Raw genomic sequence first — 24385 nt, 5'->3', positions numbered from 1 at the left:
CAGTTCTCAGAAGAGAGATGTAGCAATCGAAGGCCCAGAGGACAGAGCCGTGCTGGGCATGCACAGCTCGGCTCGGCATGGGGACTGGCCACCTCGGCTCGCACTGTGGAGGGACACACAGGCTAGGGGAGCACATTTTTTAATGAAGCTGGGCCACACCATGGCTGGGCAGTGAGCCAGAGCTTTGTCACAGCCAGCAGGAGGGAAGGTTCTGGGCAGCAAGCTGTGGCCTGGGGTGGCCCCCGCAGTGGGTCAGGTGGCCACCTCAGGACCACACCAGTCCCCGGCGCCCACACATGAGGGGCAGGGAGGCAGACGGCCCGATAGCCACTCAGAACTCCTCGTGCACGTTGCGGGCGTAGTCCATGAGCTTGCTGCCCGTGAAGAACTCGCTGTACTTGAGGATCTCCTCGGGCTCCAGGTGGTGGTTCTGGTTCTCATCCGCAATGGCGATCATCTGCTTGGCCTCGTTGAGGGCGTTGTACTCGTTCATGGGGTCCATGTAGTTCTGCGGCAAATGCCAGCAGGGTCAGCAGTCTGTTCCAGCACCCACAAGACCTCAGCCCTACGTGGCCCAACCCAGTTCATCCCCACACTTGGGGACCCAGCCATGGACACCACGACAAGGCACAGGGTGGCACTTTCTGCCTCAGGGGAGAGGCATGGGGCTTTACCATGTGACCACTCAAAATGTGGCTCCCCAATTAAAACACCCACTGGCTATAGGATGGGGATGTGGCGTGTTCTGGAATGTTCCAGAAGAGAGATAATGAAGGATGGGAAGGACACAGCAGAAGCAGCTGGGGGCCCTGGAACACCTGCCTGGGGCCTGCAACAGGTCACACCAAACAGACTGACCTGGCCACAGGGCAGGGAGGACCCAGCCAGTTGCAGGACCCAGGGCTGATGGGAGGACTGAACTGCCGCTATGTTCCGCTCCACCACCAGAGACAGAGGGCTCTGGAATAGAACCCAATGCCTCTCGCACAAGAGAGCTACCAAGCAGCCACCACGCAGGACGGCAGGGACAACACTCCAAGGGGCATGGGCTTGGGTCTGCGCTCCATCCACACAGCAGAGGGCACGCTGTGCCCTGTGGCCCCCACACCTGCAGGGCAGCCCACAGGCCTCTTCAGAACTGGGTCCAATGTGTGCTTCCCTCCTGGACCCTTGAGAAAGGAGCCTGCTTTGCACCCTGACACAGGCCAGGGAGCAGTCCAGTGGCAAAGGCTTGCTTGTCCAGAAGGCCAGGGTCCATCCCAGCACCACCAACAAAAAAATGGGAAAAGAAAAAGAGGAATCCCAACACTTCCCAGGGACTGCACCACCAAGCCAGGAGCAGGCCAGACAATGCCTCCCTGGGTCTTCCTGTCTCTGATGTGTCTGGGCAGAAATGCCAACACCCACACTGGATGGGCCCTCTTGGAAAGCCACGTGCCAGGTACTGCCAAGGACATGCTACAACCAGCCTCAGCCAGGCCCACGGCCACCACAGAGGCAGTGCTTTCCTCATCAGTCACTGGGCTCCCAGGGTACATACACCCTGTCCCCAGGACTGCCCGTGGACATGCCCATGTCCTGGGCACCCTCACTCACCTCCAGCTCCTCCATGGTCACGATTCCATCGTGGTTGGAGTCAATTAGCTCCTCAAACTCTTTCTTCCTGTCTTTCACCCAGCTGTCGTCAATGTCCTGGCCCTGCTGGTTTTCGACGGTGCCCACAGGCAGGGAGATGAACTCCGGCAGGGAAAGCTGCTTGTCGCCGTCCTGGTCTGCAGAAACCAGGCGGGGAGTAGGGGACACTTGCAAGATACGTCGGGTGGCAGCGAAGCAGACCACGCCACAGATGTTCAGCACCCTAAACCCAGCAGGTGCCTCTTACAGACCTGTTTCCAAACCTGGCCAGGGCTGGCCTGCCCACCCACTCTGACCCAGCCTCAGGATGGGCCTTACCCAAGTCCCGGATGATCTCCTTGACCATGAACTTGAGCATGCCCCGGCTGTGCTCAGGGTGAAGGAAGGACAGGAACTCCTCCTCCGTCAGCAGCAGGTCCGCGGGCGGGTTGTCTGCCTGATACCAGCGATCTCTGAGGTTCTCCAGGACTTCCTGTGCTGAGAGAGGGAGGACGGTGAGCGCCCTGATACCTGGAATGCTGGCACAGAGCTGCAGAAGGCCTCACAGGGCAGCAGGCAGGACACACTGAGCTGGAGGCCCAGGGCCTGGCCCACCCGGGAGAGCTGGGCCCAGGAGGTGAAGCACAGGACCCTCTGACGTAGCCCAGGTCCGCTTGGCCCTGAGCCCCGCTTCCCCAGCACACTCCACCGTTTGCTCCTAGACAGAAATGGAAACCAGGCAGCCAGGCTGACTCACCCCAGTGGGTCTACAGGGAAGACGCGTCACCACCGTGCCTACTCACTGCACTGCAACCTCTCCTGGCAGACGTAGAGCTGCAGAAAACCCAGTTTCTAGAAATGACTGAGGTGGCGAGCAGAGCTTCCCAGGGACCCTCCCGACTGGGCCTGTAGAGACCCTGGGTGCATGATCCTTCTCTCTGGGACATCCCCAAATGTCCCGGGGCAGAACAGAACACCCTCATCCTCCTGGGACCCACTGTGGTCAGTGACCACGTCCTGGTGCCTGCAACAAGGCCTCACCCGGGTTCTGACTCAGCCCAGGGCTCTATCTTAGCTGGAGCGTCCCCTCCAGAACCCAGAGTCCTCCTGGCCACAGCAGGTGGATCTGGGTGGTCCCTTGAGAGGAAGGCATGCAGAGGCATGGAAGGGCTGGAGCAGTAAAAGATGTGAAGCCTCCCTCAGAGATGCAGCCCAGGTCAGCGCAGAGGTGCCCTTGCGAGCCACACAGGGAGAAGACAAAGACTAGGCCTTCCAGCTCCTCAGGATCTCCCCAGATGGGAGCGCCAAGTGAGGAGCCTGAAGCAGGCAGAGGGGGAGGAGATCACTGTACGACTGATGGGCAGGGACTAGGACTTCAGGGGCACATAGGGACTCAAAATGCCATGAACCCTAAAAGTACCTCTACTGAGTTCAAGGGCAGAAAGGAGCTTCACAGATGCAGAAAGGACGTGTCCATAAGACAGACACACCCAAGCTAAGGGGCCCAGAGATGACCAGCCCCCAAAGGAGTCACCCTGAAGATGAGGTGAAGACAGGGCCAGGCAGGCGTCACCACCGTGTCTACTCACTCCCCTGCAACCGCTCCTGGCAGACGTAGTGCTGCCAGAGCCCCAGGGCCCCCCAAAGGGCACCTGCAGGGACAGCAGAGACAGACAAGCCAAATGTCCAGATCCCAAAGTCTGGACAGAGCTGGGCTGGGCCACGGAGCCTGTCAGCCCAGCAAGGGGGGCTGAGGCAGGAGGCAGCTGCCCCGCACCCCCCCCCCCAAAAAAAAAAAAAAAAAAAAAAAAACACAGGAGAGAAAAGAGAAAGACAGGAACAAAGTATTCTCATGGCGGGGCCTGAGCACAGCACCTGCAGGAAGGCTCACAGGCGACCCTGCTGCCCCACTGGGTCCTGCCCAACCAGGGAGCCACACACCCGAGTCAAAGGGCGGAACACAGGGCCCACACACACATACGAGCCCCCACAGGGACAGATGGGCCGATGGGACACCATGGGCCTAACCCTAAGCCGAGCCAGACGTGGGCTGAGTGAGTCACCAGCATGACAGAGGTGAGGGTGGAGGGAAGGGCACAGAGCCAGATAGGTACAGTCCCCTCATCCTGCTTCACAGTCCACCAGTGGGCAAGTTCAGGAGACAGTCCTCCTGACACCTGGAGCTGGGCCATGCTCCTGCCCCATGGTGTGGCATGGCACCAACACCCAGGCTGAGGATTCCCTGCAGGCCTGCTACCCACACCCCACACCTGAGTGAGGTGGGGTGACCTAGAGGGGTCCAGGAGGCTGCCTGCTCCTACCTACACTGCTGCTCTGTGAAGGTCTCTGCAGGCCCTGCCCCATTGTCTGCTGGGGTCTTGGCCCAGGCTGTTCTCTCTATGGGAGCCTCCCCTCAGGGGGCCAGGTCTCCCTGCCTCCAGAGTACAGGGACAGGTCCTGTCATGTGCCTGTCTTAGATTCTGCCTTGGGGTATAATTAAATCACGGCACCGACGTGTATGTGCTGCCAGTGTATGCCCCCAGGGCACCCACCACTCACCACCCTCCCCTCACTGCTGGGGCCTCAGGTTGTGCAAAGCTGCTGCCCTCTGCAGAGCCCTCCCTTTCCCCTCCTACAGTCACCCCCAGCCACATGCACAGGGATGCCTCACTCTCCCCTACACACCTGGAGCTAGATCCCTGGGCCCAGGCCCAGCAAGGTCTGCAGGCACCTGCACAGACCTGTGAGCCTGGCCTCACACTTGGCCACACCCACCCAGCATGGTGCACCGCTGCCCAGGACCCAGCACTCACTCTCCTCGTCCACCTTGAGCTCCTCGTGGTTCCGGATTGCATCAGCAACCTCTTTCTCGTTGTGGCCTTTGCTTACCAGAAACTTCACCTTGTATTCATCCCAGGACACGTGGCCTGAAAGAACAGGTCTGTGAAGATGCTTGGCAGGGAACATTTTGAAAAAGAGACTCTCAGTTATTGTAGGACACCTGAGAGAAATCCTTGGGCCACAGTGAGCTGGAGGGCAGAGGACCTGAGCCACCTGCTCCCAGCATCCCCACAAAGCAGTGGTCCAGGGGAGGAGTACCCAGTGTGCAGGCTCAGCACCCTGCACCTGCCTCTTCACCTGCAGGGCCAGCAGGGGTCTCCATCGCATAGGGCCAACTGAGGCCCAGGCTGGTTGCACACAGGCAGGAGCCCCCAACTCCTAATGGGCTAGATTTCTTTAAAAGGAACACCAGGACCACACTTGCTGCTCCCTGTGTGTCCCACATCTTCAGTGAACGTCAGCCACCATGGAAAACCAACTGGCTGACAGCAGCCCTGTGTCCCTTTGGTGCCCCCAACCATGCCTCAGGGGCTCCTGGCTCTGGCTTCCTCTATTTCCTGGTCCCTTGCCTGGAGCCCTGTCCACCAGGCCCCAAGATACCATCGCCATCAGGGTCCACAGCCCGAAAGTGCATCTTGTTCTCCTTGACAGCCTCCTGGAAGTGCTCAGCCGTCTTCTCCATGATCCAACGCTGCATCTCCTTGGCACTGATCCTCCGGTCAGTGTTCACATCCACCCTGTGGGTGGGAAATGGAGGGTGAGACTCAGACGTGGCCCCCAGAACTCTTGACAGACAAACGAATGGATATTCCTGGCCCTGGAGACTCCAGAAACGGCTGCGACCTGCCAGGAGGAGCGACCCCCTCTTCCCATGGTGATACGGGAAAGCACCTAAGGACTTGCTGGGGCTGCTGGGACCCTGGAGAGCTGGGTGGTGTGGTCTGCAGCTCCCACAGATGGCAGAGTCCATCACTAGGAATGGACCCTCCCTCAGGGACAGCAGCAGATGCATCACAGACTCCTGGCTTCCAAACATTCAGGACAGTTAGCTATGCACACTGTACTGTGAGTGGCCACACACACACCTGCACATGTAGACAAAGGGACAGGACTCAGGGCAAAGACCCGCTAGGGACATAACACTGTCCAAAGAGGAAAAGACCCAGGGTCTCGGGGATAGGCAACAGGTACAGAAGGAGCAACAGGAGCCGTGCGCATGTTCTGTGACTGTGGCTGTTGCCTTGCTACCCCATCTAGCTAAAAGTGCAACCTTCTGTGACCCTCGTCCACCATGCCCTTGACCACAGCAGTGGCCAGCAGAAAAAGCAGGGGTGTGTGCACACACAGCTGACACATAGGCCCCCAGGAGTCTCCTGGCTCAGAGTCCTCAGAGAACCCACCTCTGGCCCTCTGAACCTCCTGCTGCCCAGACTTGAGGAACAGCTCGGAGGCCCCAGCTCCACCCTCGGTCCAGCACTGCAAACCTTCTGAGCCCTGGCTTGCAGTGCTGTCTCCCACTGGATGTGCTAAGGCGGCCCCCGCAACATCTCCCACGATAAGCAGCTGGACTGGACCTTGTGGGCAAGCCTAGCATGCGTGAGCACTTACTTGGAAAAGATGACCATCAGCTTTCTACGGCTCCTCCGAGGCTCTGCATCCTCGTCAAACCCATCCATGTCCTTCCCCAGGAAGACCTCCTGGTGGAAGTCCTTGTTAAGGTGCCCATCCATCTCCAGCTTCACCCCATTCAGGTGGTCTGGGGGCAGGATCTCATTCTCCTCCCTGTTGGCTGCCCTCTCCCGAGCAGATGAGTGGTTGGCAGGTCGTGCAGATGCGTCCATCAAAAGGACAACACCCAGGAGCCAGAGGCAGTGCGCAGCCAGGCCACAGAAGGAAGGCTGCCTGAATACCATTGCTGTGGCCAGAGAGGGCGGACAGCGTTTAACGTGTAGGCCAGGGACGGGGCACAGGGAGCTGTAGAAGGGCCGTGGTTCCAAGCAGAGGCCCAGGAGCAACCGAGGGCTGAAGAACAGGGCCCAGAGCTCCAGACCTTCAGAAGCAGTTAATCGTCTGGAGAGAAAACACAGATGCACCATTTAGTGAAACTCTGCACACATTTCAGTGAACACACCCATCTTATAGTCTGAGGCAGAGATCCTGATTCATAGGATCAGGACCACATGTGGTAGTTCTTCCTCTTCCTTTGCAGTGCTGGGGAATCCAGGACTAGCCAAACACTCTTGCCACTGAGCTACAACCCTAACCTCCTCCCTGCTTTTTAAAGACTCTGGGTTTCAGTCAGGCTCAGTGGCACACACCTGTAATCCCAGTTGCTCAGGAGGCTGAGGCAGGAGGATCATAAGTTCAAAGCCAGCCTCAGTAAATTATCAAGGCCCTAAGCAACTTAGCAAGTCCCTGTCTCAAAATAAAAAATAAAAAGGGTTGGGGATGTGGCTCAGTGGTTGAGCGCCCCTGGATTCAATCCCTGGTACCAAAAAACAATAACAAACAAGACTCTGGATTTCTCGCTGTCTCCTGATCAAAGCTGCTCCCATGACCATAGTACCACCTGCCAGTGTGGCGTAACTCCACCCCTCCTCCTCCAACACATACCTAGGATTCATCACTCACTCTCCAGGTCCTGTTTCGAACCCTCTTATGCTCCATGACCTTGGCTAAGTCACCTGACCTTTCTGACCTCAGTGTTTCACTACACATTGAGAAGCTTGCCGCCCCCGACTTGGGGTTTTGTGAGGACCAGGGACCCTAAGTGCAGAATGCTGACAGGGTTCAATGCCAGCAAACTCTCCCGCTCACCCAGCAGGGCTCCAGCCCTTCGTACTGTAATGACCCCTGTAATGACCTCTACACATGTGACCCACTACACACATCCCCATTCACATCCCCTGGGGAACAGCAGGAAGGCTGAAATGCCCATGAAGTGTCCACCTGGCAAACACTTGCTAGCCCTTCCAGGTACCTCTGTGAGCTGTGGCACCGCCTGCTCTGCAGTTCTGTGGATTCCGGTGAGGTATCTTATGCAGTTTCTGCCTCCTAGAACTACCAGGCTGTCAGCACACAGCAGGCACTCAGCAAGTGCCACCTCTGGGGACACTAACAGCAGAAATGCTGCTCTCAAGGTGGCAGGTGTTTGATGGCATGCAGCCTGCCAAGAACCACAAGTTGAAGAGACCTGGGGTCTCCCCTGGAGAAACTTGAAAGCCTGTCGTGGGGTTTGCTGGGGGCGAGAATCAAGACAACTTCCTTCTGGTGTTAATTCCACTATCCACTGATATAAAAACACATGTGAGCAAAGAGCTGAATTTTGCTCCTTGAAACAACTAAGTCAGTTCTCAATCCTTCTTTTTCTTCTTCGTCTTCTTCTTCATTATTATTAATATTATTGTTATTATTATTATTTTGGAACTGAGGACTGAACCACTGAGCTACATCCCCAGCCTTTTTCATTGTATTATTATTATTATTATTATTATTATTCTTTTGGAACTGAACCTTGAACCACTGAGCTACATCCCCAGCCCTTTTCAATGTATTATTATTATTATTATTATTGTTATTATTATTATTATTTTGGAACTGAACCTTGAACCACTGAGCTACATCCCCAATCCTTTTCATTGTATTATTATTATTATTATTATTATTATTTTGGAACTGAGGACTGAACCACTGAGTTACATCCCCAGCCTTTTTCATTGTATTATTATTATTATTATTATTATTTTGGAACTGAGGACTGAACCACTGAGCTACATCCCCAGCCCTTTTCATTGTTGTATTATTATTATTATTATTATTATTATTTTGGAACTGAGGACTGAACCACTGGGCTACATCCCCAGCCCTTTTCATTGTTGTATTATTATTATTATTATTATTGTTATTATTATTATTATTTTGGAACTGAACCTTGAACCACTGAGCTACATCCCCAGCCTTTTTCATTTTATTTTGAGACAAGGTAAGTTGCCCAGGCTGGTCTTGAACTGGTGCTCCTTCTGCCTCGGTCCCCTAGAATTACAGGCCTGGCACCACCACACCCAGCTTGATCCTGTTTATCACGATGAATCATATGGAAACTGGTACCTGTACAACGTTTTAGTGAAAAGTAACTCAAGTAACCACGAATTCCAAGAGTCCACCCAGGGACGCTTCTCCTGGGTCCGCAGCAGGTACTCATCTCGCGGGGAAGCAAGAGCAGGAAGAGCAGGAAGAGCAAGCCGGCGGCAGCTCACTTCCCCGCCTCCGCCTGGGAGCAGGCTGTCTTCTCACCCCGCCGCGCCTCACTTCCCCACAAGGAGTCGCCCGGCCACCAGAGGCTGGAAACACCTAAGGGGAGGCGACAGCCGTCCCGCCGTATCTGTCGACCCCGCTCCCCAAACACCACATCTGCCTGGGCTCTGGCGAGAGACGGGCCCACTCGCGGATAACTTCCGTGACGGCACGTCCCACGGCCGTTTTACTAATGATCGCTCTGCAGGGCTCCTCCTGGGCCGGGGTCCTCGGTCCCGCTCTGCCGTGCGGCCGGGGTGGAAGGAGAGCAGCGCGGGGTCGCGGGGCGTCCCCCGGGACGGGGCGCAGTTCTGGGACCGGCTGCAGCGCACTCAAGCGACCAGAACCCAGAGACCGAGGCGCAGTCCGGGGCTCTGCGCTCGGCTCCAGGCTCCGAGCCCCGCCGCCCGGTGGACGCGCACCGTGGCAGCAGGAATCGGGGCAGCCAGCCTGGCCTTGGCTTCCTGCGGGCCGGCAGGAGGACGCCGGCAGGAGGACGCCGGCTGAGCCGCCTCAGCCCGCGGACCAAGCCCCGGGGCGGACGCGCCCTCGCCAGCCGGTGCGCTGCGCCGGCGCAGCCCTCACTCACCGCCTCCTGCCCGCGCCGGTCCCGGAGCGCAGCGGAGCGTTCGCGCCGCCAGCCGCCTCGGCTCAGGCCGCCGCCATCTTTCTTCCGGGAAGAGGCGGGCAAGCCGTCCGGCCCGTGCGGACGCGGGCGCCGCCATCTTACCCCCGGGCGGAAGCACCCGCGCGGCCACTCCAAGGGAGCCAATGAGAAGAGCATGCGGGGGCACGTGATGACCGGCCTGGTCCCGCCCTCCCCACCCCGGTAGAAAGCCGGACCCAAGCGCCTCCGGACACGCTGCCTCAGGGCGACTTCCGCCCACGGCCCGCCGCCGGGTGTAGGCGCCGAGGGGAGGCCCGCGCGCCCGGGAGTATCGCGCGCACGCGTCGCCCGCTCGGCGCCGCGCCTGCGCATTCGGCGCGGCCCCCCGCCGCGATGAGGCTGCTGCGGCGCGCGTGGCGGCGCCGGGCGACTCTGGTCCTGGGCGGCCTCGCGCTCTGCAGCGCAGCGTTGCTCTATTTGGCGCGGTGCGCGTCCCAGGGAGCCGCTCCCGCTGCCGCCGCTGCGCCCCGCGCCGCCGCCTTCTTGGCCGTACTGGTCGCCAGCGCTCCCCGTGCAGCAGAGCGCCGTACCGCGGTGCGCAGCACGTGGCTGTCAGCGGCGCGGCGCGGTGGCACCGGCGACGTGTGGGCGCGCTTCGCCGTGGGTACCGGCGGCCTGGGCGCCGAGCAGCGGCGCGCCCTGGAGCGCGAGCAGGAGCGGCACGGGGACCTGTTGCTGCTGCCAGCGCTGCGCGACGCCTACGAGAACCTCACCGCCAAGGTGCTGGCCATGCTGGCCTGGCTGGACGAGCACGTGGCCTTCGAGTTCGTTCTCAAGGCAGACGACGACTCTTTCGCTCGACTGGACGCGCTGCTGGCCGAGCTGCGAGCTCGCGAACCCGCGCGCCGCCGCCGCCTCTACTGGGGTTTCTTCTCGGGCCGCGGGCGCATCAAGCCCGGGGGCCGCTGGCGCGAGGCCGCCTGGCAGCTCTGTGACTACTATCTCCCCTACGCGCTCGGCGGCGGCTACGTGCTCTCGGCGGACCTGGTGCATTACCTGCGCCTCAGCCGCGAGTACCTGCGCGCGTGGCACAGTGAGGACGTGTCTCTGGGCGCCTGGCTGGCTCCGGTGGATGTACAGCGGGAGCACGACCCGCGCTTCGACACCGAGTACAAGTCGCGCGGCTGCAGCAACCAGTACCTGGTGACACACAAGCAGAGCCCGGAGGACATGCTAGAGAAACAGCAGACGCTGCTGCGCGAAGGCCGGCTGTGCAAGCGCGAGGTGCAGCTGCGCCTCTCCTATGTCTACGACTGGTCAGCACCACCCTCGCAGTGCTGTCAGCGGAAGGAGGGCATCCCCTGAGCCCCAGGGACGCGGACCAAACGGCCAGGCCCTCGAGAAGTACCTGGCTCATCTGGTGACACTGGAGGCCAGGTGGCAGCAGACAGCACCTAGCCCCTTCCACCCCCTCGCTGGGCCCAAGTTGTGCACCTTTGTAGCAACACGTGTGGACCCAACCAAGTGCATCTTGTGGTTTTGGAGACTCCTGGAGGTGCCTCCTAATGTGGCTCCTCCTGCCCCTGGACGTGGCCAGCATGTGCCCAGCCTAGTCGCTGCCTGGCTTTGGGTAAAGTCAGGAGGAGCCTCCTTGACTGCTGGGGTCTGCAGCTCCCCCAACCTGGAAGGGGCAGAGAAACCGCCCTGCAGGCCCATGTGTCAGACCCACCTGTGTTGCCATCCAAAGTTGTCACTGTTATTTGGACAGGTTACTCTCGTGTCTAGTGGGTTTTATCTGTCATGTGTGTCTGAGATTTGAATTGGTCTAACGTTAACTAGCTTCAATGGCATTGTGATCTGTTTCTTGAATGAGTTCATGGTGAGCATGGCTCCGTGGTCACCATGGCCTATTGTAAGTGTGGTACGTCTGTGTAGAAGAGAGCTCTGCATAAACAGTGTGCAGATCTTTTTTTTTTTTTTTTCTTTTTCTTTCTTTTTTTTTTTTTTTTTTTACTATTTAAGAAAAGATTTTTATTCAGAACTTGGAGTTTGTGGGTTGATCTGTCAACATCTCGAGTGGCTGACCGGGCCACTGTATGTTAAACATAGAAGAATTTTTAAACCGTCCATTTCTCTTAAAAGTTTACACATAAGTCAGTAGTGTGTCTCTTTCTGAACAGACTTTCCTTTTAAGGCTTCCACACAGGCCTTCGGATTCCCAGTTGCTCAGACTCGGCACGATTCCCAGGAATCTGAGTCCTCGGAGTGTTGACCAGACTTTCCAGGTTGCGTCTTAAGGAACCAGGATTCGCCTGCTGCTATGCCGACTCAGGGACCACAACACTTAGCATCCCCCATGCCCTTTTTGTGCACCTATGTGATGTGGGAAGCAATTGCTGGGGCTGGGGTATGTATGGCTCATGTTGAAGCACTCGCCTAATGTGTGCAAGGCCATGGGTTCCACACAAAAGGGAACACTGTGGTCACTGCATGAGGTGACATGGATAGGTGACCAGCGCAGCCTGTGCAGGTGGAACACCTGCTTCTCGTCTGGGCTGGGTTCTCTGGGTGGCCTAATGACTTTTGGAGTTCTCAGGCTGTGAATTCAGGTGCAGGATTGGGTTATTTTGTTGAAAGGTAGTGAGGGGAGTCTGTTGCCAGCAATCTGAAGACCATCTCCTACCCCAGAGCATGAGGCCAGACAGTCCCCAGGCCCTCGAAGCCAGGACAAAGACACGGCTGGTACGTCACTCCTAGATGGGACTTGAAGAATCAGGGCAGCAGAAGGGCCCTGCCCACCAAAGTAGTGGCAAGTTCCCCAAGGGTGTTGATAACACAGGACCCAGATTCCTGCCTGCCATTCCCATCTGGGGTGTCCTGTCTGGACCCTGGAATCAGTTGAGCAACTGGCCTATCTCTACTACCCAGGTGAGGAAAGGAACCTGGAGAGGCTGCAGATTCAAGGACCACATGGCCTGGGGCAGAGCCAGGACTCAGCCAGGGCTGGCACTCTACTCCACCCACTTCACCAGTTCGTGCACCTCACGCACTCTACCCACAGGCATCACAGATGTCCAAGATGGCCTCAGTTCAGGTGTGAACATCCGCACATGTGCTTGCCAAATGTTCAGGGAATGTTTAAGGAAGATCCCTGAGACCAGGCCCTGGCACCATGGACACCTGCAGGCAGGGTCATGAGCTTTAGGATTCAGACAAACCACATGGAGTTGCCAGTATGCAGCTGGTTTCGACCTGCAAGGTTGGATGCTTTATATCCAACTTAACACCAAGTTTTAAAGCAGAATGGAGTCTACCCTGGCTGACGTCCCACGTCCTCGTGTCAGAACAGTTTCAGGACTTGGGACCTACGACTGAAGCCTCCCCACACATTGTGTGGCCACAGCCACCTGCTCTCCTGGTCCTGGAATTGTAGACAGGTCACAGTGGACACTGGATGGGGACGTGGTGTCAAGCCCTGGGAGGCACAGGGCCTGAGGTACTCAGACCTGCCAGGTAGGATGTGCACTTGAGCAGAGGGCACTGGGCCACCTCAGGGTATGCTTGTGGGGGCTCAGAGGACAGCATTTCTTTTCTGCCCCATGTTGGTGTGGAGGCACCTGCAGCTGGCTCTCTCTCTGACTAGCCCGAGGTGACTGCAGGCAGAACCCACATGCAGAGGGGTCCTCCCAAGGCATCCCATCCACCCAGACCTTTTCAGAATAGCCCAAATGAGGCAAAATTGGGAGTAAGGCCTGGAGGAAGCCAGGAGTCCTGTGCAGGAACCTGCACACCCACCCACTTCACCAGTTCACGCTCGTCCTGACGCCCAATATCTGTGAAGGGGCCTTGTTGGGAAATTGAGTCTTTGCAGACGTGGTTGGTTAAGATGAAGTCACTGGGGGCCCTGATCCAGTGGAATCGGGTCCTTACAAGAAGAGAAGTCAGGGAGTGGCCACAGCTGGGGCGCTCCCACAAGCAAGGGTTGCCAGGGTACTGGCATGCAGGAGGCAGTGGGAGGCCATGGCCTGGGGGACAGGGCCTGCTGAGCCTTGATTTTTGGTCCTCTGGCCTCCAGAACTGGGCCCTGTTGCTTAAGCTGCCCAGTAGGAGGTGCTTTGCCCTCACAAACCAGCATAGCTCATCCTCCCAACTCTAGGTGCCCTGTGGGCACTTGCTGGGGACACCCTGACCAGGCCAGTCTTCCCCTCTCCTAGGCCCAGCAGGCATGCTGTCCTCAGGCCTCTGTCCTGCTGGGCTGTCTTGCCTTTCCTCTGGCTCTGGCGCTTGCCTCTGCTGCCTTCCACTCCTGGCTGGCTGTCCCAGCTCGGAATCTGCAGTTCTGATGGGGGCAGCCAGCACTCCTCCAGCAGCCCCACCTGCCCAGGCACCGTGTCCACAACATGAGATTGGTGGAACCACTGGGTCCAGCTGCCCAGCCCAAGGCCCCAGAGGACAGCTGGTCACAGACAAGCCTTGGTGCCAGGGTGGGCTGCCGAGGAACAGAGAGGAAAGGGCAGCACATTCAAAGCCCTGCTCCCTGGGCTGCTGATAGCCCCCTGAGACCAATTTTCATTTCATTTGCTCTTCGGTGCTTGCTCTCTGGTTCCAGCACCTTGTAGTAGGCTTGACCTGGGCGATTTTTAGCATCCTCAAGCAAATGAAGAGCTTTTGAGGGGTCAGCCCAACCCCCCAGGGGTCTCTGTTCCTGGGACCCTGTAACCCCAGCAGCCCTGCACTCCTGACCCTCAACCATCAACTGGCCTCTGTGGGCACCTGCCCCCTCTCCTTTGGAACTGCTAGCTCACCTCAGCTCTGTCCCCACAAATGTCCTCCTCCCTCAGCTCGCCAAACCAATCACACCACCCAACATCGAAACAATCCTCTGATGCCCCAACTCCTCCCTGGGGCCTGTGCACTGTCCCACATGCCTGGAATTCCTCCAGCACAACTCTGGACCTCCTCACCCCTTCCTCCTCAGGGATCTTGAGCCTCCCCACAATGGGTGGGCTTACAAGGGGTGGCCAAAGCCCAGGGCACTGTGGGGAAACGTCAGGGAAGGCAGATGCAGAAGAATTCAGAAGACCAGTTCCCCTGAACTCTCCTCTGCACTGCCAGCCTCAGACCTCTGCACTGGCCAAGCCACCAGTGAGACATGCAGCATGGCCTCAGCAGCATCCCCCTGAGCTGGGGCTGGGCAGCTGGACCCAGTGGTGGGGTCACAGAGGAGGCCCATGGCCGGAGTTTGCCAGCAACACTGTGTAGCCCTGTCCCAGCTCAACTGGTCCTGGAGCCAGATGCCGCGTGAGGCTGCAACCAGGAGCCACAGAGTGTGGTTGTGGCCATCTCTATTCTCCACAGTGAACACTGCAAGCAGAGCTGACCCTCTGAGTGCAGACCTGGTGGGGCAGAAGCCCAAGCAGGGCCCATGTCCAGCTCCACCTCCCACTGTCCTGGGGCCTGACCTAGCCTGTGACCCAAGGGGGAGGTGACCCAAGCCCTAGCCCTCCCTATAGTGGCATCTGAGGGTCTCAGCTGGCCTGGCTGAGGGGCCCACACGCCCAGCCACCCACCTCTGATCCCCAGAGGGAGTGACATGATGGATGGCCAATGCCAGCTCAAGTCCCTGTGGGCAGTGACAGAGGATCAAGAACAAGGCTCCCTACAACCACAGAGGAAGAACCACACACAGCTGTTTGGAAGTGTGTCCAAGAGTCAGGCTCAGTGCATCCTGCTGCTGAGGGGGCCCTTGGGGGCCGATGTGGATCTGTGGGCCTAGAGGCCTTCAGAGAAGGGTATGGTAGGGCTAGAGGTGGACGCCAGCTTGGGGAAATTAGTGGAGCTTGTGGAAACACTTCACTGGGGAAAGGAGCTTGCTGGGCCTCCAACCCCAACTTCCTGTTTGCTCTGCCCTGGTGGCCACCTTACACACTAGGTCCAGCAGGGCAGGCTGAGGCTATGGGTGCAGGGAAACACTTCACTGGGGAAAGGAGCTTGCTGGGCCTCCAACCCCAACTTCCTGTTTGCTCTGCCCTGGTGGCCACCTTACACACTAGGTCCAGCAGGGCAGGCTGAGGCTATGGGTGCAGGCAAAGGCAGGGGCCCCGCCAGGCCAGGCCATGTGTCTGACACTCCAGCTGTTGCAAAACTGAGTTATACCCAAAGAACCCATGAGTCACTGCCCCACGGGAGGGGCAGGGCCCTAAATTCTCCCAAAGACCCTTTGTCCCCAAGCCCCTCACACCAGGCCCACCCAAACAACCATCAGACACACCGGTGGACAGGCATGCCCATGGTGGTACCATGCTGGCAGTCCAGGGGCATGTTTCCTATACCTGCAATGCTTCCCAGCCCAAGGGCCAGGCTGCAAGAGACCCCAGACTGCTGGATGTCCAGGCCATGAGATCCTGCCTGGGGCAGTGGCCTGACCTGGGAGCCCAGTCAGTGAACCCTGGGACACTGCTGGCTCATGGTGTTCTGCTCACAGCTCCAGTCTACCAGGGCCTGCTGACCACACCAGTCTGTGGCCAGTGCTCTTCTGGCAGGACAGAGTCCATGAATTGAGGCCAGAATTAAGGACAGGTAGTTAGTGTAGAAATAGGTGATCAGGTCAAATCGAGGAGATGAAGCCATGAAGCCATCTGCCTCTGGAAGCTGGAGACTGCCCCTGGGAGAATGGAATGTCGAGGATCTCCAGAGCCCATTGATAACCAAATCTACCTGCCTTTATCAAGGACTGCAGGCAAGGAGCTGCTAATTAATGCCCCCTGGGCCCTTGCCTGCCTGAATCACCTTGGCCCTCCCCCTGCCCATGGCTTCTCACTTAATGCAAAACCAGGCCTAGTCACATAGGCAGGAAGGAGAGATAAGGGGGAGAGAACTGGAGAACAAGAGATTTTAACCTATAAAAGATGTAGGGTGCGCTCACTTCTGGGGACTTTAGAACATCAGCCATGGCCCGCTTCTTCCTGCAGGGAGGTCTGTATTATTACCTTTAAATAAACCTGCTTAGTATGCTTGCCTTGGCTGCTTCTCTAGTGTTCAATCTTCAACATTAGAAGGAGCAGAACTCGTCACCGGTAAACGGCGGTATCAGATTGACCAGAGGTTCCTGCTGCCACCCAAGGGGCTTCTCCCCAGGACGAGGCACTAGGAGAGGGTGGGAAGCCCCCTCCCCTGACCCTTTCACCAAGCTCCCCGAGCCAGGGAGTGTTAAATGCCAGGGCAGCTCTGACACGAGCCAGCTTGAGGCTCTGGCAGTAATACCTCCCTACCCTGGACCACCAGTCATCTCTGTTCTCAAGGCCAAGCACTGGGTCTCCCTGGTACCCAGCACCACCTCTGAGCTCAAGACTCCTCTGAAACCTGCCCAATGATTGCTGCACAGAGCCTGATGGTGTAAGCCCTAGTCTCAGAGTGGAGACCTATGGAAAGAGACCCTCACACACCACCTGCTCAGACATTCAGGGGCACCTGTATAGGGACAATGACACACACCCACAGGTTCCTGATGTCATCCACGTGGACACTCCACTGTCGACATAGACACCCAGGAGAGTGACTGGAGAGGCACAGGCCATTCTTGGTCCTCTGCCTGGATGATGTGTCAGAACAAGTGGTCCAGGTCCAGGGCCCTGGCTGATACACCAGTAGGGGACAGGCAGCCCAAGGGCCTCAGGAGCAGACCTTTCAAAGGGCTAGCCTGTTTGCTGCACCCCAAGCCCACACCCAGGGCCCTCCAGAACCTGGTCAGCATCGGGTGGGGTCCTTCTACATGCCCAGCCTCCAGACGGGACCAGGTGCAGATGCGAATGGGGTTGGCACTGGCAAAGCTGCCTGCATCTGCCAGGTGGGCTCAGGGCTGAAGCACGGCCTCCTTGCCCACCCCTCCCCATCTTGGTTCCAGCCCCAGGGCACCCTTCCACTGTGAGCATAAGGGCCACATTCCTGTTTGTACTTACGCTTGGGACAGCGCACCAAGGGCTGGACAGGCTCTGACCCAACACTGAAGGGTGGGCCTGGATGCCAGGAGGGCCACTCCTGCAGCCAGACTGTGGCCCCAGACCAAGCCAGAGTCTCATCTCGCTGGAAGCAAGGCTGAAGGTACTGGATCAGAAGCTCTCCGGCAATGGACACAGCCCCTCCAAGAACAGTGAGGAGCCCTCAGCTGCCACAGGGTCAGAACAAGGTTCTGGAAGTCAGGACTAGTGAAGGGTTCAGCAAGGCCACCTAGAGCCTCCCACTGCTCTGGGGCAGGGCCTGGGGTCAAGGGTCAAACTGAGGCCATCCAGCACTGCACTGGCTGCTCTAGTTCTGCTCTGCTCTGCTGTGAGGCTGGGAGGCAGCCAGACACTTGGGCCACACCACAGCACAGCTCCAAGATGGGAGTCTGGGCAGGGAGAAATCATTCCTGAGCCACAGCACGGAAGGAGCCCCAGCAGTAGCAGCGCCACTGGCCCACATCCCAGGGGACGCCATGCTCAGACTGGGTGGGCATGGCAGGTGTCTCTTCTCCGGCACCAGGGCACAGGTGAGACAGCAGAGTGTAAGTGGGAGCTGGGCCACTGGAGTTGATCCATGTTGACAGCGTGATCCATCCAGGGCTGGGGTCTGGACCCTCTTGCTGCAGCCACCCACCCCACTCCAGCCACCTACTCCCTGTTCCAGGCCCCCAGCCATGGGGGCTCTGCTGGAGACAGCACATTCCAGGGGAATTACAGCTAAGTGCCTAATGACCTCCGATTAGGGGCAGGAATGGGGAGGAAGAGGAGACAGACGGATGCAGGTGGAGCCGGGCGCCGAGAGGGGGGCCCACCTCAGCCTGGCCACCTGCCCAAGCACAGCTCTGCAGTGCTGGCCCCCGCTCCAGTGTCTCCTCATCTCTCATCCCCTTGTCTCTCTGTCTGCCTCCCTCTGTGGGGCCCTGGGTCCCATTCTCTGGGGCTCCCATTTTGGACCTCACAGCCACTGTGGTCAAGAGGACCCACGGCCCAGAGCGGGGCAGTGGGAGAGTTGGCCACTGTGTAGAGGTCAGGGAGACTCCCCACCAGGTGGTCAGGTCCAGGCAAGCCCACCGTCCTGGGAGGCTGGCCTCTGGCCCCAGCTTGCTCTGCACAGGGTGGGGCTGCTGCTCCTAGCAGAGCAGAGAAGGGAGGGACACAGTTCAGGGCTGGGTTGGCAGGAGCCCCTGGTAACCAGATGCACATGGGGTGTCTACGGCCCAGGGCTCTGCGACTCATGGCACTGCAGCCTGGACACAGGACACTCCATGACCAGGCCCCTCCCTAAGGCCTGCTCTGCCTCCTCCCAGGGCCTTAATCCTCAGTGCCTCCATGGGCCTGCTCACGGTACTTTCAGTGTGACCCTTCTCCCTGTGGTCAGTGAGACCCCAGAGTGCCGCCTTGGCCCAGGGAGGCAGGCTGTGCCAGCGAGTGTGTGGACAGCAGTGTGGGGGAGCTCCCAAGTCTGGATGTCTCGCCTGGGCTCCTGTGACTCAGCAGGACCTCAGGAATTGGGAACTTGGGGCGGGGACAGTCACCTTCCCCAAGCCTGGGCCCACCATGTACCCCGCCCTTCCCAGCCTCCTTGGTGGGGGACAACACAGGGGTGCTCCACACTGGTCCTTGAAGGCTGTAGGGACATCCCACCAGATCTGGTGGCAACAGCCGCAGTGAAGCAGAGATCCCTCCAGACAGCCCCAGCCCCTGACGCCACCCTGGGGGGACCAGGGAGAGAGGTGGGGACGGGTCAGTGGACAAGCCTGCTCTGCACCGCTTCAATGCCTGGCTGGGTCAGCCTTCCCACTGCAGGGCAGGCCTCAGGGAGGGGCCCTCCTTTGTTCCCCAGATGGGTCAAGGTCCCCAGGGGAGGGGCAAAGCCTTGGGCTCTGACTCTTCCAGACTACTGCTACACCTCCCAACCTGCCCAGAGCCTGCAGACACACCCCTCCGCCTCTGGCTACATCCCACCCTGACTCTGGGAGATGACCCTAGGGGGAGACCCTTCTCGCCCCCTCCTGACGAGGGCCTGGGTGCTGACCAGAGTGCATCTCGGCAGTTTGGCTCCAGCCTACAGCCAGGGCATCCTGAGGTCGATTTATATTCTTAGGTCTGGGTTTCCCAGAGCCAAAAAGGGGTGGCCCCAAGCCCACAACCTGAAACCAGGGACTTGGCCACCAGCTCCTGCCTCAAGGGCTGCAGCAGATGGGCTGCTCTGCCCAGCTCACTCTAGCTACTTCCACAGCCCCTGGTCTCTGGGATGTGGAGGCCATGACTGGGGAAGGTGGTAAGAAGCGGGTGCCTGCCTGCTGGTCCCTCTCCTGTCTCAGATGGGCAACCTTCCCCAGTCCACACAGTGGCTGAGCACACCTGGGCCCACAGGTGTCCTTGGCTTGCACAAGTGGGGCCTGCACATGCACGAACAGTCCCACCCACAGCCTGCACAGGCTTGAATGCTCTCTCCCCCACAGAATGCAGCCCCCAGAGCTAGCTGCCTGCCCTTCCACAGGGCCTCCTCACCAACCAGAGGCTTCCAGGGTCCTGCAGCCAAACAGGTCCAGGGTACCACAGCCTGCTGCCCGCTAAGGCTGCAGAGACCCTGGGAAAGGGTGTCCTAGGCCACGGGCTGGGACCTACAAAGACATCTGTCCTGGTCATTCAGCAGCCCCCAACAGGTGTGGGACCTGCCAAGAGGCCTGGCTGCTCCTGCGACCACCCTCCAAAGGCAGGAGAGCCTGGAGGCTGTGTGAGGGGAACCTCATCAGCCCCTAGTCCACGTTCCATGCTCCAGGGCTGCATGCACACCATCATGCAGACCATGGTCACCCGCCCACCTCCACCAACACAGTGACCAGGCAGCACCCCAGGGCAACAGAGGATGGGGCTTTTATTGCTATGACTGTAGAAATCCACTGCGGGTCTTTCCACTTCCTTCCTGGGGGGTGGAGGGCACTGATGGATCCTCACACGGTGCTCCTTCTGCACCCTCAGGTACCCAGAAGCAGCCCAGAGAAGCTGGAGCCACTCTGGATGGTGAGGACCACCCCAGAGCCGTTGTCCACGAACACAGAGGCGTACTGCCCAGCCTGCAGGCACCATGGTGGGAATCACTACCTGTGGGTGCCCTGATCCCATGGCCTCCCCCATATAGGAAGAGCACCTGGGGTCGAGGCCCAGCCCAGATGAACAACCACCCACACACCTATGAGCTGGGCCACCAGGCTGTGCCCTCCTGGGCCTCGAGGCCCAGGGTCCTGCGTGACTCCCACTGGGCTGTCAGGCCCTGGCCCTGAACCCAGCCACCTGTGACCTGAGTCTGGGTGCCACCCTCACCTGCAGCTGCAGCAGCCCCTGCACCTGTGCGGTGAAGACCCTGCTGTTGCTCTCCAGGCCGGAGATGGCCTCTAGGGACCTAGGCACAGCACCACAGGGTGAGGGTGAAGGCCCAGACACCCTCACAATGCTCGCCTGTGATCCCAGCCCCAAAGGTGGACCCCAGGGACTGGTGGACTCACGTGTGGTGGTGACACAGGGACTCGATGCAGATGAGGACACGAACAGTGTCCCGTGCCCGCAGCCGGGCCCTGCCCTGCAGCTCACTGTGGTCTGTGGAGACAGTGGCAGGAGAGAGGCTTCGAGACACACAGCTTGAGGGCAGAGCCCAGGTGACTGCTGGGGCTGGGGGAGGGGAGTGTGTGGCCCCAGAGCAAGGCAGTGATCTCCTCAGAGGCTCAGGGCCCAAAGGGGGCAGGTAGCATCTCTGATGGTCCCGCAGTGTCAGGAGTCCACCCATGAGGTATGACCCACCCCGACCCTCGCTGCACATGCATGGCCCAGTCTGGCTCACCCACATGCAGGCTGGCCGAAAACTGGAAGATGGCGGAGACTGGAGCTGTGAATCGGCCTGAGGCCAGGCTCAGGCCAGACCCCCGCAGGAAGACACCCTGGGCAGTGGGCTGTGAGGGGCAGTGGGTGAGTGGCTGGCTGCAGGGCCTGGACCTTCACCCTGCACACCCCACCAGGGGGAAACACCCACCACCAACAGTCATTGACCCAAGCAGTTCTCATTCTCAGGGGGACAGGACGGAGGAGCTGTGTCCACACCCACCTGTGTTTCAGGGCACAGAATCCAGGTCCCAAAGGGTGGATATGGATCCAAGAACCCCACAGTGGAGGGCTTCCTGCTCCCTGGTTACCCCAGCCCTGCCCGAGTCCTGGTGCAAGGTGGAGTCTGGGCACACTGGGCCTCCTAACCTTGACCAAGGCCATCCCTGCCCACTGCACGGGCTCCCCCAGACCCTCAATGTGTACATGTGCCCAGAAACTGCCCAGTTGTGTCCATGGGCCCGTTCACCTATAGGGGCCCCACTCCACATCCTCCACATCCTGCCCCATGGACCCCTCTTGGTGCATGAGACGCACAGTGGGCGCCCCAGGTGTCAGAACCAGTCCTGGCCCACATGCCCACTCACGGCCTGGAAGCCCTGCAGTTCTACCAGGGTCTTCTTGTCTACCAGCACCGGGCTCTTCAGCCGGCAGTGAAAGGCCTCAACCATCAGCTGCAGGCCAGACCCGTGGGGCAGCAGCATGTCTGGCCATGATGAGAACCGCCGTTCTGTGGCCTCTGTGGGGAAGAGGGCAACTTGGGTGAGGCCCCTGACGGCCCTGTGGGGGCTTCCTGGGCCTGGAGAGGAGTTGCAGGGTCAGCCTCACCCTTCAGCATGTCCTTGAACTCCTGAAGCAGGGCTGGGGTGACTTCTACGCCGGGGGGTCCCGGGGGACTCAAGAGGCCTTGCTGGGGGAGGCAGAGAAAGTGAGGGTCCCAGTAGGAGCCAGAGCCACCCTGCCCTGGGCTTGCACCCCCTGGAGGACCCCAGGAGGGCCAGCCCGACCGCAGCCCAGGCACTCACCGACTTCTTGTCTCGGCCTCGGCATCGCTTCTTGGAGGAATTGTCATCTGGCCGTCGGACAAAGTTCAGCCACGTCTTGTGGGCATCTGAGAACTCAGGCCCTGAGGCCTCCTGTGGCTAAAGAGCCAGGGGGTCAGGGCTAGGCAATGACCACCAGACCCCTCTGGTTCCTGCCCGTCCCACTGTGCCTCACAGAGAGCAGGGAACCTCAGGTCATTGGGTGACCACAGGCACATAAGAAACTGCCTTGGGGGCACAAAGCCAGAAGACCAGTGGGATACGCCATCCCAGGGACCAGAACCTGATATCCTGATGGGTGGGACACAGGCAGGACAGGGACAGGGCCTCTGTGGAAGCCAAGGCATGATGCCCAGGCACCTTGGGCCTTTGTGGGAGGGCCCATGACACCTTTGGTCCTGTTACCACGTGGAAGGGCACGGGGTGCTCCACCAGCCTACTGTGTCCCCGACAGTGGGCTTGGTCCTGGACATGGTGTGTATGTATGGGGAGGTCAGAAAGGCTGTGGGCTGGGAAGAGGCTGGCCAGTGAGGACCAGTCCTGGCTCAGGGAGGATGGGACATGTGTGGACAACCAGGCTAGCAGGAGGGGCATGACCTGGACAGAAGCAGGGCACTGTTGGCCTGGCCAAGAGAAAGCCTGGTCACTCCAGGGGAGCTACACTCAGAAGGCAAGTGAGCCAGGGGCCCTGACCCAGGGCAGGGTCCAGTCCTGAAGTAGACCCTAGCCCCAACCCCACCAGACAGGTCCTGTCTGCTAACTGGAGTCCCTTCAGGCAGGGTGGGATTCCTCACCCAGGGAAAGAATGCACCCCTAATCCTGAAACATCTAGTAGTTACTTGTCCCCTCAATGCAAGGACCAAGGACCAAGGTATGGACCAAGGTCCTGGGGGCTATGTACCAAGTCACATCTGGATCTGGGTCAAGGGCAGAGGCTGTAGGGAGCAGGTGGAAAACAAGCCCATCTCCACCAGGAAGAGTAGGGACATCTGGGGAGCTGCCACACAGCCTGGGGACCGCCCACAAAGGTCCCTCCTGCTGGTCAGTTCCGAGACTGCCCCCTGACCTTTCTCTGCAGGAACAGCCCTGGGCAGGAGATAACTGCCACCAATGACAGCAGGGAGCCCAAGGTTTGTGCACCGAGATCCTCTGCCAGTCCCGGGGACTCCAAGGACAGGGTACTTCACTGGTGGCTGTTGACCACACAGAATCCCCAGGAAGCTCAGAGGTCTGGGGTCTCCAACCTTAGGAGCTGTGGAGGGTCATGCTCTCTACCCTCACCTCTGCCTGAATTAGCAATTGCAACTAATGTGGGGTTGCCCAGAGGACGGTCCTGGGGCTGCAAAGACAATTGTATCACCCCACAGCCCTGCACCCTGCCCCTTGGTTAGTTCCTCTCTTCCCCCAACCCCTCCCCAGGCCCAAGGGGGCTGAGGGGCTGGCTGCTGTGCAGAAGTGGGGCTCCCCAGACTGGGGTTCCAGTCTGGGTTGCAGCGGACCCCACCAAGACAAGGGCAACCTAGAGGCAGAGAGGGTGGGGCAGAGTCTGGAAGGGCGCCCGATGACCCCAGTCCCTAAGCCGCCCCTGTGCACCGCATGCGCCCAGCCTGTGCTTACCTTGGGGGAGCCGGGCAGACCCTCGCTGTCAGACGCGGTGGCGTTCGGGGCCTCGGTGCGCTGGACCAGCTGCCGCTGCCTCCTAGGCTCCCGCCGCGCCCCGACTCCCCTGAGCAACGCAAGCTGTGGCCAGAGGAGGGCCAGGACCACGGCCCAGGCCCAGCGCCGCATGGCTGGATGCGGGCGGTGGCTCAGCACCGCGAGCCCCAGCGGCCAGGCGCTCTCATGGGGGCGGTGGCGCTCTGAGTCCCCGTGCGGGGGCGAGGCCCAGGGGCGCGCCCGGCCGCCGCCGGTGCAAGTCTGCTGGGCAAGCAAGAGCGGCGGCGCGACGGCACCACGGGCAGCCGGATGAGCTCCGTCCCCTCGAGGCCGGCGCCGGCTACTCTCGCGCAGTATCCTCCTGGGCGCGCTCCGCAGACCCCCACCCCGCAGACCTCCGGGCTCCCAGGGGAGGACTCACACTGGAGCTGTCTGCTCGGCGCCCGATGGCG

General features: G+C 59.5%; 3 protein-coding genes across 4 annotated transcripts; 1 reads left to right on the top strand and 2 right to left on the bottom strand.

Annotated features, from left to right (window-relative positions):
* Positions 1-94: 94 nt before the first annotated feature.
* Sdf4 (stromal cell derived factor 4) lies at positions 95-9495 on the bottom strand. Of its 2 annotated transcripts, none has more exons than XM_047523565.1 (7): positions 8563-8742; positions 6064-6525; positions 5056-5192; positions 4428-4541; positions 1954-2112; positions 1597-1772; positions 95-508 (listed from the first exon to the last, which is right to left on the bottom strand). In XM_047523565.1, exons 2-7 carry the CDS (start codon positions 6366-6368, stop codon positions 332-334), a joined length of 1068 nt encoding a protein of 355 aa, XP_047379521.1. In that variant the 5' UTR covers positions 6369-6525; positions 8563-8742; the 3' UTR covers positions 95-331. The 2 variants fall into 2 exon arrangements, with proteins under 2 accessions (XP_047379521.1, XP_047379513.1); XM_047523557.1 differs by lacking the exon at positions 8563-8742 and adding an exon at positions 9338-9495 and having other exon boundaries at positions 96-508.
* On the top strand, positions 8979-11295 carry B3galt6 (beta-1,3-galactosyltransferase 6). The gene has a single exon (XM_047523578.1). The coding sequence runs from the start codon at positions 9749-9751 to the stop codon at positions 10718-10720; it is 972 nt and encodes a 323-aa protein (XP_047379534.1). The 5' UTR covers positions 8979-9748; the 3' UTR covers positions 10721-11295.
* An 8959-nt stretch (positions 11296-20254) lies between these two features.
* C1qtnf12 (C1q and TNF related 12) lies at positions 20255-24320 on the bottom strand. The gene is made up of 8 exons (XM_047522042.1): positions 23895-24320; positions 22260-22376; positions 22063-22144; positions 21822-21973; positions 21197-21305; positions 20865-20955; positions 20683-20761; positions 20255-20435 (listed from the first exon to the last, which is right to left on the bottom strand). The coding sequence occupies exons 1-8, from the start codon at positions 24063-24065 to the stop codon at positions 20337-20339; spliced, it is 900 nt and encodes a 299-aa protein (XP_047377998.1). The 5' UTR covers positions 24066-24320; the 3' UTR covers positions 20255-20336.
* Positions 24321-24385: the final 65 nt, after the last annotated feature.

Source organism: Sciurus carolinensis, chromosome 1 (genome assembly GCF_902686445.1).
Source record: "Sciurus carolinensis chromosome 1, mSciCar1.2, whole genome shotgun sequence".
Lineage (NCBI taxonomy): Eukaryota > Metazoa > Chordata > Mammalia > Rodentia > Sciuridae > Sciurus > Sciurus carolinensis.
This window is presented reverse-complemented; position numbering and strand designations above follow the sequence as displayed.